General features: G+C 40.8%; 3 protein-coding genes across 3 annotated transcripts; 1 reads left to right on the forward strand and 2 right to left on the reverse strand.

The window, feature by feature from the left end:
• Window positions 1–17: 17 nt before the first annotated feature.
• On the reverse strand, window positions 18–3,605 carry fam89a (family with sequence similarity 89 member A). The gene is made up of 2 exons (XM_010882550.5): window positions 3,168–3,605; window positions 18–2,607 (listed from the first exon to the last, which is right to left on the reverse strand). The coding sequence occupies exons 1-2, from the start codon at window positions 3,417–3,419 to the stop codon at window positions 2,347–2,349; spliced, it is 513 nt and encodes a 170-aa protein (XP_010880852.1). The 5' UTR covers window positions 3,420–3,605; the 3' UTR covers window positions 18–2,346.
• Window positions 3,606–5,142: 1,537 nt separating this feature from the next.
• Window positions 5,143–8,560, reverse strand: LOC105017715 (sprT-like domain-containing protein Spartan). Its single transcript, XM_010882551.4, has 5 exons — window positions 7,809–8,560; window positions 7,503–7,602; window positions 7,283–7,411; window positions 6,905–7,202; window positions 5,143–6,779 (listed from the first exon to the last, which is right to left on the reverse strand). Exons 1-5 carry the CDS (start codon window positions 8,123–8,125, stop codon window positions 5,839–5,841), a joined length of 1,785 nt encoding a protein of 594 aa, XP_010880853.2. The 5' UTR covers window positions 8,126–8,560; the 3' UTR covers window positions 5,143–5,838.
• Window positions 8,561–9,610: 1,050 nt separating this feature from the next.
• On the forward strand, window positions 9,611–12,567 carry exoc8 (exocyst complex component 8). The gene has a single exon (XM_010882552.4). The coding sequence runs from the start codon at window positions 9,788–9,790 to the stop codon at window positions 11,855–11,857; it is 2,070 nt and encodes a 689-aa protein (XP_010880854.1). The 5' UTR covers window positions 9,611–9,787; the 3' UTR covers window positions 11,858–12,567.
• Window positions 12,568–13,323: the final 756 nt, after the last annotated feature.

The raw sequence follows: 13,323 nt of genomic DNA on the forward strand, positions 1-13,323 counted from the left end.
GGAATAGCAGACCAATCTGAGTATCAAGTAGTTTTATTAAATCCATAAGTATAGCTATCACATAACAGCATAGAAAATTGTTGTCTAAGACAGTAGTATGATCATTCACTGAAAAATCAACAGGAGGAATGGATTGAAACAAAATAAACCATTCAAATATTCTCTAAGTTATGCATCTTAGAGAACAATCAAACATATATCAAAACAATACTCCACAGATTTTATAGTTGAAATGCATATATTAATCTCACAGGAAATGGGCCTTTGATGACAATCATCCATCTTGACCCTTTTCGATTAGACTATCAGTTGTTCGGTGTGGACGAAGCAAATCTAAATTCAAAACACGTTGCCATTGTTTTTTGCACCCTCAACATAAATATTAAGACTGATGTTTAATGTACTTGGCTTGAGGCTCACAAAGACTCTTTTCTGTCTTTGTAGAATGATTCAAAGCCCACTCAAGATTACATTGTGGCACAACAACCCTTTCTGATTAGATCCTGCTGGATATAGCTACATGACAAAGAAACTAATCAGGGTGCCATTGTGTACTAAAATGTTGATGCTGGTAAAAAGACATCCAGACACTGCCTGTTAGGTGGGACTTAAAGTGCTGGACTTACAGTATACAGTACACCATGTGTGTGCCAGGAGACTGCCTAAAAAACACGACCAGATTGAGAAAAAGTGCTGTGTTGAAGGAACAGACAACAGCCATAGCCACGGTCTGAGACACGAAGGCACAAAAGGCACTATGTGTTGTGATTTCTTTTTTTTGTCTCTTGCAGAGGAAAAAAAAGGTCTGCAATCCTGTAATACTGAATTTCAGCGTGGGGCTGGTGGTGGCACTGTATTTACATTGACAGTGAAGTTGAAGGTGGAAAGTCCCGTACATGATCGTCACTCACACTGAGGCACAGACAGTACTGGGGACATTTTCTTTCAACTGTCCGTTATGAAAACACGCATGCTGTATCAGACCTCCAGTCATCTTCTAGTGTGTAAATTCTCAAATTGCATTATTCTTAGACAGAAAAACATCAAGTCTCAAAAACAAAACAACAGGGTTGGCAGCCTACTGGTTAAAGCAATGGGACAGCAGCCAAAAGGTCACTGGAACCAATTCCTGGGCCAAAACGGTGAAAAATCTGTTGTGCCCTTAAGCAAGGCACTTAGCCCTAATTGCTTCTGTAAGCCACTCTGCATAAGTGTCTGCTGAATGACTACAATGTAAAATCAACCTGTATTACAAAAACATTCTTTGATATATTGTGTAACATTGTTTAGAAAGAAAAACAGAATACAATCTGTGCATCTAGAAGAACATAAACCCAATGTCTGCAAATAGTCAAACATGACAAAATAAGTCTGCAAATGTTCGTCAATTATACTCTTTGGTTTGCGTACCACAAATGCATGAATTGTGGACCGGTTTACAAACAAGTGTCAGAATAGACAAGCACAATTTTACTTAAAAGAACGGACACTTCCTAGCTTAAATCATTTTTAAACGCACTCTAACAATGCAGCTAATCTTGAGTGCATAGAGACTTAATAGGGGTTGGTTGGTTATGGAAGACTGTGTGGACAGCATTGCTATATATGCATGTCCTAGTGGGGTCTACGTACTAGGAATTCATAATGTGTACCCTGTGTTGAGGTCTTATATGAAAAGGGTTATGATGGAAGCAATGGTACATAATTCAACAACGCAGACACCTCAGCTACACTGAAGAAATAACTGAAACAAGGTATGGAGAACCAACAAGCAATATGGGGGGGGGCGCACAATGTCTGGTGTCAGCGCACCGTTGACAGGGCTTCTGAGTAACATATGCTTACTTACCCTTGGTTTTTAAATTATTCCTGAAGGATTTTCAGAATTTTATAAACTGTTCACATTTTTATACTTTTTTCCATCCTAGCAATACAAACCACAAAATCAGTCACAGTTGCCACAACATGCCATCTAAGGGTTGATTTCCTCCGTCATTGATTGCAGGGACAGGAATCCCATCCATTTTGTTTATCAAGACTCTCCCTGTGTCTAGGATTTCACCCCGTAAACACTGCGGCAATGACACAGAGCTTGGAAGTACTCACAACCCAATAATAGAAAACCACAAACGTCCATAATAATAGGAATAAAAATACCAAATTATTTATAATATAATAAATAATAAACCTTTTTTTATATATTTATATGAAAAGGTCTGCTGAAAAAAACAATAAAACAAAAAAATAAAAACAACGCATGGCACAGCTTTTTATAAAAAGCATTATTGCCTCAAACGAATGTGCGAAGTTAGCTTTGAAGCCAAACAGCTCAGCCCCTTGGGTCTTTCAGATGGTGATGTGGAAAGAGTCTTGTAACCAGGAATCCTTGCCATTCCCGTTTTTGGGAGAGGTTGTCTCACTTCCCTCTGGCTGTTCAGTTGGTGTTGTGCTGGTCTCTTGGTAGTATTCGTCGTCTTCGTCGAAGTAGCCATTCTCTACCCCGTGCCCTGCACTCAGGTCCTGGCAACTGCCCTTGTACTCCTGGATGGACTCGTGGAGGGACCAGAGCTGACACAGCAAAGACATATCCTGTTGACGCAACCCCACCTGCAACAACAGAATCACTCCAACATTATTTTACGTTCTTCAAAAAGGGTGCTTAATATAAAAATTTAACATTGGTGATAAATGAAAAATAACCAAAGGGGTCTAATGCCCAGCCTTTAAGTATATATATATATTTTTTTTTTTTAAATCTGGGATATTTGTAATCTTTCAAAGGGATACTCCTTACTGAAACAGCTGTTCTAACAAATACAGGCAGCATGCATAGACCGTGAGCTATTAATGGAAACCAAACTAGCAGGGCTGGCGTAGTATAAAGGCATCAAATCCTACAAGCAACAATGTTTCAATGATTCATTGTTGTTGTTGTGTCAACACCATAGAACACTCACTGTTCCAAATATTGTCAGAGAAATTGACAACAGCCAAGTTTCAGCCAACAACGAAATAAACGACTTAGACTATTAGCTTATTTACAGTAATTTGACTGTCAGAACAGTTGTTGATCTTCATAGAATTATTTTGCCTGTTAACGACAAGAAAAACACTCGTCCTGACATAGATTAAAGTAATAAAACACTGATCACCTCGCCTTTACTTACCATTTCTTTTCGGAGTAATGCTAAAGCCGCATCAAGGTTGGCCGGTTTGTTAGTAAGCAGATTGTCGGAATTGTTTCGCCCGCGGCTAAGGTCGTCTTGAATCATGGTTTTCTTTGCGTACATCCTCTCCATCTCTCTCCACGACCCGCCGCTAGAATTCAGCAAGCCGCTTAGGCTCTTCGGAAGTGGTGGTAGCCCCTCAATGCAGGCCAGTGTTCCGCCCGCTGTGCCGTTTGCAGATTTACCGTTCATCGTTATAGCTCTTTAACTCAAACAAATTCAATACTTTTAGTTTCTATAATAGGTTTTAGTCGTTAGAAACCACCACATTCGAGAAAAAATTGGCCTCTCCGACGAACACCATGCAACAGTCGAATTCTTAGTTGACACTGAACAAAATCAGTAATCTCCTTTCAGCTCTAGCTGACTCGCACTTCCTGTCCCTTTAACAGTTCCAGGCTGATTGGGCGTCACCCGCAGTGACGGACAGGAAAGGGTGGTTAAACATTCATAACTTTTAACATTTTCTTAAAAAGCAATACAAATATATCAAATGAATGAGAGACCGTTCATTCAGTCACATGATACAGTGTAAGGATGACATTTATTTATAAGACGATAATAATAAACCACCACCACAACAAGCGCATATGTATATCTTGAGTAAAAACAAGCACCAGGGATTGCTTGCATCGACGTTTAGGGTTGCAAATATGGGATAAGTGCATTGGTGTAATGTTGTCGGTTTTTAAGACAACGGAAAAAATAAACAAAGTTGACATGTGCCTTATGAATAACACTGAAAATTGTACAAAGACATTACGTCGGGTGAGGTCATCACGACCAGTACGTGTCTGTAGAACAAAGGTGTCAGAATGAAGGGCAGATGGTGAGTCTTTCAGCCATGGTCCAGCTTCAACAGCCCTTCAGACAAAGCCAAACATAGAGGTACATGTGGCGTTAAACAAGAACAGATGTCTTTGAAGAAGCAAGGTCTCAATACTGACATGTCATTTTAAACATGAAAAAAGTGAAATCTTGATAATGTGAATGTAAATATTTGTGATCTATGTTCGTACTCCATTAACTGGGAGTGGACAGTGAAATTAACTTAAAATGCATTTTTATACACTCAAGACATGGTGTGTAAAACCCTTCATAATCAACATGAGGTCTGGTGCCTTTTGACTGCAGTGCACTTAAGCGTAAATGGGTTGAGTCCACTCCCTAAGGAGATATCCTTTAAATACTGACTAGCGATAACAGGGTATAACTTATTAGTGATGCTCATTTAACGTTCTTCCTAAACGTATGAGACTTATCTGCCGCTGTTTTTGATCACCAACTGATCGTGCAGCACCTTTGCTAAAACAAAAAACAGCTTCTCCCCCCAGAATAAACCAGAAATCACAATGGAAAAAAGATTCCTTGAATCCCATAAGATACAAAAAACCAAAGTAGTAGTGAAATAGTAGTGTAGCAACTGGTATTAGTACTGTAGTACTGGTATTAAAATGTACAGGCAGCTTGTAATTTACCAAAAATGTCACTGTTCTCCTGCCCTGTCTGGTTAGCAGATATCTTCATAAAACCTTCCAGTGCTCTTTGAATGTGAATCAATTGACCATTCTCATCCATGCTTTTTGCCCTTGGGGAAGCAGGAAATCTATTCAAAACCAGCTGAGCCTACAGAGGGGTATGAAAGCACATCATTGAAAATGTGATTTTTCCGTCAATTTAATTAATATAGTGATATGATGAAATGGTACTTGACACTTCATTTCTCTTTGTCTGCTATTTCAGTTTGACATTGGGGATGAAAAAAGGCACATTCATCCAATAAAAAACATTAGTAAGAACATTATATTCTAAAAACATCACTATTAAAACATGAACGTTTCTCTTATTTTGTAATGTAATTCAACAGTCCACTTTAACATTCATATCAGCAGGAATAAGGCAATAACAGTGCAAATACTGTAATCGTTTTAATGGTGATATTTGGTTTACTTATAAACAGATAAAACTATTTAAAAATGAAATACTATTAACAAGAACTGGCTTGCAGAGGCGTCAGTTAAATTCTCATTATTGCTTTCCATTGAATGAGGCAGTGAACAAGTCAACATATGCCCTTGTAAAATACTCAAAGGCACACATGAATTGATAAGCAAATGTGAAATTCAATACAAACCAATCAGCATAACAGGCCAAAACTTAACAAAATACAAGACCACAGCAACACTATAAATGACCAATGTAATGGCCCCTTCAAGTCAGTGGAACCTATTAAATACATTTGAGAAAACAATAACCTATTAATTACACAGGTGTACTAAAACACAGGTCGCTCTGCAAGTGGCTAAAGAAAATGGACAAGCACACCCAATTCAACTCAATGAGACCCTGATAATTAGCTGACAGGTTGAATCAGCTGTGCTTGGCTGGAGCTACAATGAAAATGTGTACTGTTGGGGGTACTTGAGGTCCGAAGTTGGGAACCACTGATGTAGATCATACAAACAGTCCTATTAAAAAAAACTCTCTCTCTAATTATAGCATACCTCCATGAGAGATTTCAAAGATTTAGGGAAAAACCTTGTAGGCTTCCACTTGTAAAAGTTGTGCAATATAAAAGCAGCAGATGGTCTTTCCCCCAGAGTTTCAATTCTTATGAGAGACAGGTATCTAAATGCGCATTGATTTTAGACGCCTGCACCTTAGCTTGACATACAGGGCAGCTGACAGTAATTATTGCAGCGCTGTCCTGAACAACAGAAGGGGCGGCTTGGGATGAGGCTCTGGCAGGGTTCTCGTTCGCCGCCCTGGGTGTTGATGGCGATGACTCACCCATTGTCTTCTGAAAGAAGTCAAAGATGTGAGAAGAAGTGCGGTCTTCCCAGCGCCTCTTCTTAGAAACCGCTGTGTTGATTCCGCTATGCTTCTCTTGGCCTTTGAAATATTTAGACTGTTTAGGCTCCGTGGACTCAGGTTTTGATGAAACCAGTAGAGCAGAGGGATGACTGTCCAGTTGTTTGACATTTGAGGAACTGGCTGCTTTAGCTGGTGGATCAAAGTTCAAACAAACCACCGATGAGGTTGCACTTTCAGACTCAGCTGGTGGTTTCGAGACAGTGAAGGCATTAGTAATAACCGTACTTCCGGACTTCCAGCCACTGTTGTTAAACAGGTCTTGGACAGACCTTTGTTTCATCTTCGATGTGTCTGTGGTGTCATTAAGTGTCTTATTCACGAGGCTCGTGGGTTTGTATATCCTTACAGGCGAGCCATTAATGTTGACAAATGCCTTGGTGTTGCTAACAGATTTTTTTATAGGCGGTTTCTTTGCTCTGACAGGACCATGGGGTCCCCCTGAGATGGAGGCTGTGCTCCCTTTCGTCTGCAGGCTACTGAGACTAGGTTGTCCAGGAAAGTTGAGTCCTTCAGCGGTCTTCGGAAATGGAGGAGAGCGCTTAAGTCTGGGAGACACAGGAGCTAGGGGTCTTTTGACAGGGGGGTCTTGACTTAATGACGGTGACTGTGAACTTCCTCCGAGCAAAAAGCCTTTCCCGCTGAACGGAATAATGTTTCTTATGTCCTGTGAACCAGAGCCTGAGACGAAAATAGAAGAAATCAAATGTGGAATCACAAAGATGCCTTTGCTAAGCCATATCTTGAATGCTAAGTAATATTACTGCACATGGCATTCATTAAACACAAGAAAATACATTTGTTACCTGCAGTAGCTGTGCTGGCAGGCTTACTCTTGCTTGCGGGCTTGTCGGTAGGCTTCTTGTCTTGGATGTTGTCGGTCTTCTTGCCTTTCTTTCCATAACCCTCCGGCTCCTTGATCTTCGTATAGGTGCCCCCACAGGAGCGCAGATGCTCCCCCCACCATGGGTCTTGGGACGAGGGGGCCCGGTTCATTGACCTTTTCACATACCCGAAATACGGCCTGCGAGTCTGACAGGGCCCGTCACAGCGCCACCAGTGCTGACGGTAGAGATCCACTTCATCATGAAAAGTGTGATATACCTGGTTGATTCAGGAATCATAGACAAATCAACACAAAGCAGATGACAGTTGACCTTGAATCGACACAGAGCAGAACTTACTGTGATTTTAGTCCCAGTGGCTTGGTTGATTCTATCCATATGCTTGCAAAACTCTGGTCCATGCCCATCCCGGTCTCTGTTGTTTTGTGTCACAAAGAGCAGTGCATGGATCATCTCATGGAGAAGTGTCTGGAATAAATAAGTATTTATTTTACACTGAAAAATATCTCATACAACTGCTGTGAATAAGAGAAGGTTCAATCTGGTTATATCATATTACCTGTACAAGATCCCGACGAGGTCTGAGTTTCAGTAAAGGCTCACTGAGTCGAATTGAACATAATCCACCTCGTCCTTCATAAGAACACACACCTGCACACCTACAATTGTAGGTGGCGTGAGGAGACAGGTATAATAGTAGAACATTACGGAATACTCTAACCACAAGAGAATATTTGCAGGAGAACATGAGAACATGTATGGAACGTTTAATGTCATTTGTTTCCCAATCGGTGAGTTCCAATCATAAACACAAGAATAATCAACGAATGACTGATGAACATAATGTAAATATATTCAGACTCACAGCGTCATTCGGGGACTCCATTTGACTTCCACACCACTGAGTTTTCCCCAGAAGAATGTGTCATTAAATTCCAAAAACATCGCCCTCACATCTGGACTTGGGTCAAGAGTCTCCCACGACTCATCCACAATTGATGTTGGAATGTTGGGGGCCATAAATGGACGCGAATAGGCGATTACACTACTGTTATACTCAACTTTCCGTTTTTTGTTGGTTTGGCCATAGCTATTGCTGTCATCAGTTGGTGTGTATGTGGTGGCACACTCAGAGTTAAACTGCTCTTGCAGCTGAATGGCAAGCAGGAAATCTTCGTCCATGTTCAACACATACAAAAATAGTGTTATTCAAGTTAGTTGAATTAAGGATTGCTTGATTAGCTAGCTTACAGTGTAAAGTAACGTTGACCAGAATATAAAATAGAAAAATTGGAAAACGTCGAATAAAACTCTAACATCATCTCATCCCCTTTCTGGGTTTAGACAACAGAAGATCGATGGTAACGTTGACCAGCTAAATGGCTAGCTAACTGGCTCAATTAGCTACCTACGTAGCTAGGTAACATTGCAGTGAGATTTAGATTAATTTCGCAAATTCTTTAAACATCTAACTTTAGTTCGCTAGCTAGACTAAACTGGGATAAACCGCTCGTTTACGTGTGATTTCCTTCGACCTATGGGGTTATCCCTAGAAGGGATACAACTTGTGTCAAAGTGCCATTACACTCACGCGAGAATAGAAAACGTTCCTCCTCGTCAGTTTTGACAGAACACTCCGGAATGAGAGTATGTCATGAGCTGTATCCCATCTAACCCACACCATTCAATGGCGCTTTTGGGACTTCTGGGATACGTTATTCCTCCACTAGCGGATAAATGTTGTCCAACTAAGCTGTTACACGGGATTTTGTCTAACACGTAGCAACAACGAAATTAAGTAAACCTTTGGAAATATAACTGTTGATTGTGATTTTCTCTCTCAATATCCATATAATTACAATAACTGAATGTACATATATTTAAGTTTCAATTCGGTACATTATTTTTTTAAACCATAAACGTTCTGTTGACCACCTCATTTCCGGATGGTGACGTTCTAGGTGTTAACCATAGAGAAGGTTAGAAGCCTCTAGTTTGCAAAAGGCCGTTTTGCATCGATATCGCCATTTAAGGCATTCACAATTTTAATGTGGTTATGTGAGTAGGACTTACAACTTCACCCTTCCTGACTGTCAACTGTCTGGGACTCTCAACCTGATGACCCAGTAAGAGTCATGTCAAATCGGGTTTGAAGTCGGAATTAAGGTTGAAGTTGGATTTTCCACCCACTTGACTACATTAAAATGCCTTCCTTGCCTACAGTGGTGAGAGTGTGAACCAGGCCCTCTGCGCAATGCACTTGAGCAGAGTACCTTCCATTATCATATGTTGCTGACAAAACAGAGATTATTAAACCCATTACTTCATGACACACTTATGATACGATTCATGTTTAATTATTGAAATAGAATTTAAATGAACAAATCCCTGTTCCTTTACAATAAATTATTCTCAACGTACAATTGAACATACAATTTAAGACACATATTACGTTTTTTGGTGTATATCAAGTCGAAATGCATGTGACAATTGAGCATGCTATCCATCCTTTTGTTTGAAATTGGCAAACCCGGAAATAACCAGGTGCCTTATTGGATTCTACTTGGAGGCTGTATCTCGAAATGCAAACTTCCTAAATTGGGCCACTGGGGGGTGTTTGAGCAGGGGTCCATTTCGGATTCATCAACAAATACCATGCTCTCCCAGACTCCATACTGGAAACTAGGGACGGCTGCGTTCTCTAACCTTCTCTATTGTGCTATTTCCTGATAGCACAGCAGCTAGAAAACAACAAGCATTTAATCACTTTTCAGAGGGTTCCATGCATTATTATTGATCTTGCACTCATTTCATCTTTAAAGAAGACTCCAAGAAATTTGGGCGATGACAGATCAAGCCAACAGACTGCGTAAGCAGTTAGAATCAGCTAATTTCGACCCGCAAAATTATGTCAAGCAACTCTCACAACAATCTGATGGCGATAGAGATTTGCAAGAACATCGTCAAAAAATACAGACCCTGGCAGATGAAACTGCTCAAAACCTGAAGAAAAATGTCTACAAGAATTATCGACAGTTCATTGAAACTGCCAAAGAGATTTCATACTTGGAAAGTGAAATGTACCAACTAAGTCATATTTTGACAGAGCAGAAGAGTATAATGGAGAGCATTACCCAATCTTTGCTCTCTACAGACAAGGATGAAACGGCAAAAGAAATGCTGGCAGCGTTTCCTAAAGAGACCGAGGAAGTTAAACAGAGAACGCTGACTACACTGTTGGAGAAAGTAGAGGGATGCAAAAACATCATGGACACCCCAGGAAGGTATTTAGTATATAATGGTGACTTGGTAGAATATGATGTGGACAACATGGCACAACTTCAAAAAGTGCATGCTTTCTTGATGAATGACTGCCTTCTCATTGCCACCTGGTTAGCGAATCGCCGTGGTACAGTGAAGTACAAATACAATGCACTCTATGATCTGGAGAGCTTTGCCATTGTGAACGTAAAGGACCACCCCCCAATGAAGGACATGTTCAAAATCCTGATGTCCCCCGAAAGCCGCATTTTTCAGGCAGAGAACAGCAAGATCAAAAAAGAGTGGCTGGAGATCCTTGACGAGACCAAGAAAAACAAAGCTACAAAGGAAAAACATAAGAAGGAAGAGATAGAGGTGCCAAACTCACCTGTCAGACCAGAGGCCTCGCTCTCAACCAACCCTTTTGATGAGGAAGAGACCAACCCTTTTGAATCTGAGGAGGCAGTAGATCTGAGCCTGGAGTGGATCCAGGAGCTTCCAGAGGACCTGGATGTGTGCATTGCCCAACGGGACTTTGAAGGCGCAGTAGACCTCCTGGATAAGCTGAATGAGTACCTCAAGGACCAGCCTGTTAGTTTGAGGGTGAAGGAGCTCAGGGTGAAGGTGGATGAACGTATCCGTCAGCTCACAGAGGTGCTGGTATTTGAGCTCTCTCCTGACCGTTCCCTCCGTGGGGGACCCAAAGCAACCCGCCGGGCTGTGTCTCAGTTAATCCGGCTGGGCCAGTCCACCAAGGCTTGTGAGCTCTTCCTGAAGAACCGAGCCGCTGCTGTGCAGACAGCAATTCGCCAGTTGCGTATTGAGGGGGCTACTCTGCTCTACATACACAAGCTCTGCAACATTTTCTTCACTAGCTTGCTAGAGACAGCCAAAGAGTTTGAAATGGACTTTGCAGGGAACACAGGCTGCTACTCAGCATTTGTGGTCTGGTCACGCTCATCCATGAAGATGTTTGTGGATGCCTTCAGTGGGCAGGTATTTGACAGCAAGGAGAGCCTCTCCACCGCCGCTGAGTGTGTCAAGGTGGCCAAGGAACACTGCAAGCAGCTCAGTGAGATCGGCCTGGACCTTACCTTCACACTGCAGTCCCTGTTGGTCAAAGACATCAAGGCAGCGCTGCAGAGCTACAAGGAGATCATCATTGAGGCCACTAAGCACCGCAACTCTGAGGAGATGTGGAGGAAGATGAACCTGATGACTCCAGAGTCTTTGACCAAGCTGAAGGAGGAGATGCGCAGCTGTGGCATTAGCAGCTTCGACCAGTATACAGGTGACGACTGCTGGGTTAACCTCAGCTACACCATCGTGGCCTTCACCAAACAGATGATGGCTTTTCTGGAGGAGGGCCTGAAGCTTTACTTCCCAGAGCTGCACATGGTGCTGCTGGAGAGCCTGAGGGAGATCATCCTTGTGGCTGTGCAGCATGTGGATTACAGCCTGCGGTGTGAACAGGAGCCGGAAAAGAAAGCTTTCATCCTCCAAAATGCCTCTTTCCTGCATGACACTGTCCTACCCGTGGTGGAGAAGAGGTTTGAGGAAGGAGTAGGGAAGCCGGCTAAGCAGTTACAGGACTTGAGGAAGAGTACGCGGCCAGTTCGTGTGAATCCAGATAGCACAATGTCCCAGGTCTAGTGGATGGATGAGAACCTTTTATGAGCAGCACTTTTGGTTGTTACTGATGCCACTTTGGATGCCAACTTAAAACCTTTGGCCAGAATTGATTAAGTCTAATCTGCCATGTCATAAAGGCTGTTCTGTGATGAGTCTTTCTGTTGATTGATGTTGAAGACAATGACATAGAGATAGTTGGTGTTTTCTCATTTCCCACGTTCTTTCCTGTTCCTGATTGTATGGGTTACAGCACTGCGATTCGGATTGCTGATTCAATCGGGTCACTGATTCATCAAGCCTTGTATTAACCTAGTACTTTGAAGAATGTTATTGATTTCAACAACAGGGCATGTCACACATTATCAAACAAATTATCTTGCAGAATAAAGTGTATGCATTACAACCATTTTGTCTGGTTATTATAAAATTGTTAAAGGTGTAAAATGTAAAAGAATTTCAAAGACATTATGCTTAATTGAAAACAAATGTCACCCTCCCTGCTCCATAACATAGAGATATACTGTATGCTTGACATTTTGGTTTAGTCCACCAGTTTTATAAAGCTGTAAAAACAATATTTTAATATAGGAATACCAAAAAATGTATATTGTGAAATGCCTTCATTGCCCTACTATGCTCTATTATGTGCATATTCTAAATTGCAAAAACGAACTTGTAATTTCATTTGTAGTCACTAAAATAAACTGTTTGATTAGCTTGCTGCAAGAAAATGGTAAGGATTACTGAACCAACTGTTTAAGAAGGATTTTGACTTATCACTTTGATCCTAGGATTGAGGGTTATGATAAAAACAAATTTCATTTTTTTTTAATCTACAATATTTGACACAATAATCTTCTTATACAATCTTTTCCATATCCCCACTCCCCAGTGAATATTTTCACAACAAAACCTGTATTAACCATTACATTTATATATATGTTTTATATTCAGTTTTCTACCATAACAGATTCTATCCTTGTAACTTGGCTTCGTAATTTATGTAGTAAATCTCATAAATATTCACAAATATGAGCTACCCACAGGGATAAACTATTCAAGTAAAACTTCACCCCCAGTTCATATCTTTTAACCGCAGTGTTGTGAAATGGAACCATGAGGGCAGATTTTTATAGGATTTTCCGTAGCCAATTGAAATAATAAAGAGTGTATGTTGCTAAATAATATTCTTTCAATGATTTTCAAGGGTGCATTACATTACATAGGCTACATCACATAAATAACTACTATGGATTTCTGTAAATAGGTTGTCATCCAGTTTGCGACAGATTTTCAATAATCCACATACAGAAATAGAAAATATTCCTTTCAGTTGAGTTTCAACAAAACAGATATAGCAAATAAGCAGTGCTTGATGGTGTATTGCAAATAAAAGCTTCTGTTCCGCGTAAGTTTTCATGCACGCAAGCAAATAAAATGTTTTATTGTATTATTAAATTGAAAGGTATAAAGCAATTATAGTATAC

Source organism: Esox lucius, chromosome 18 (assembly GCF_011004845.1).
Source record: "Esox lucius isolate fEsoLuc1 chromosome 18, fEsoLuc1.pri, whole genome shotgun sequence".
NCBI classification, from domain to species: Eukaryota; Metazoa; Chordata; class Actinopteri; order Esociformes; family Esocidae; genus Esox; species Esox lucius.

Coding starts and splice junctions, on each gene's coding strand:
- fam89a (XM_010882550.5), bottom strand. CDS start 3,419: ATGAACGGTAAATCTGCAAACGGCACAGCGGGCGGAACACTGGCCTGC. Junction 2,608..3,167: donor CATTACTCCGAAAAGAAATG/GTAAGTAAAGGC, acceptor CTGTTGTTGCAG/GTGGGGTTGCGTCAACAGGA.
- LOC105017715 (XM_010882551.4), bottom strand. CDS start 8,125: ATGGACGAAGATTTCCTGCTTGCCATTCAGCTGCAAGAGCAGTTTAAC. Junction 7,412..7,502: donor CTCGTCGGGATCTTGTACAG/GTAATATGATAT, acceptor TATTTATTCCAG/ACACTTCTCCATGAGATGAT. Junction 6,780..6,904: donor TGCCAGCACAGCTACTGCAG/GTAACAAATGTA, acceptor TTTTCGTCTCAG/GCTCTGGTTCACAGGACATA.
- exoc8 (XM_010882552.4), top strand. CDS start 9,788: ATGACAGATCAAGCCAACAGACTGCGTAAGCAGTTAGAATCAGCTAAT.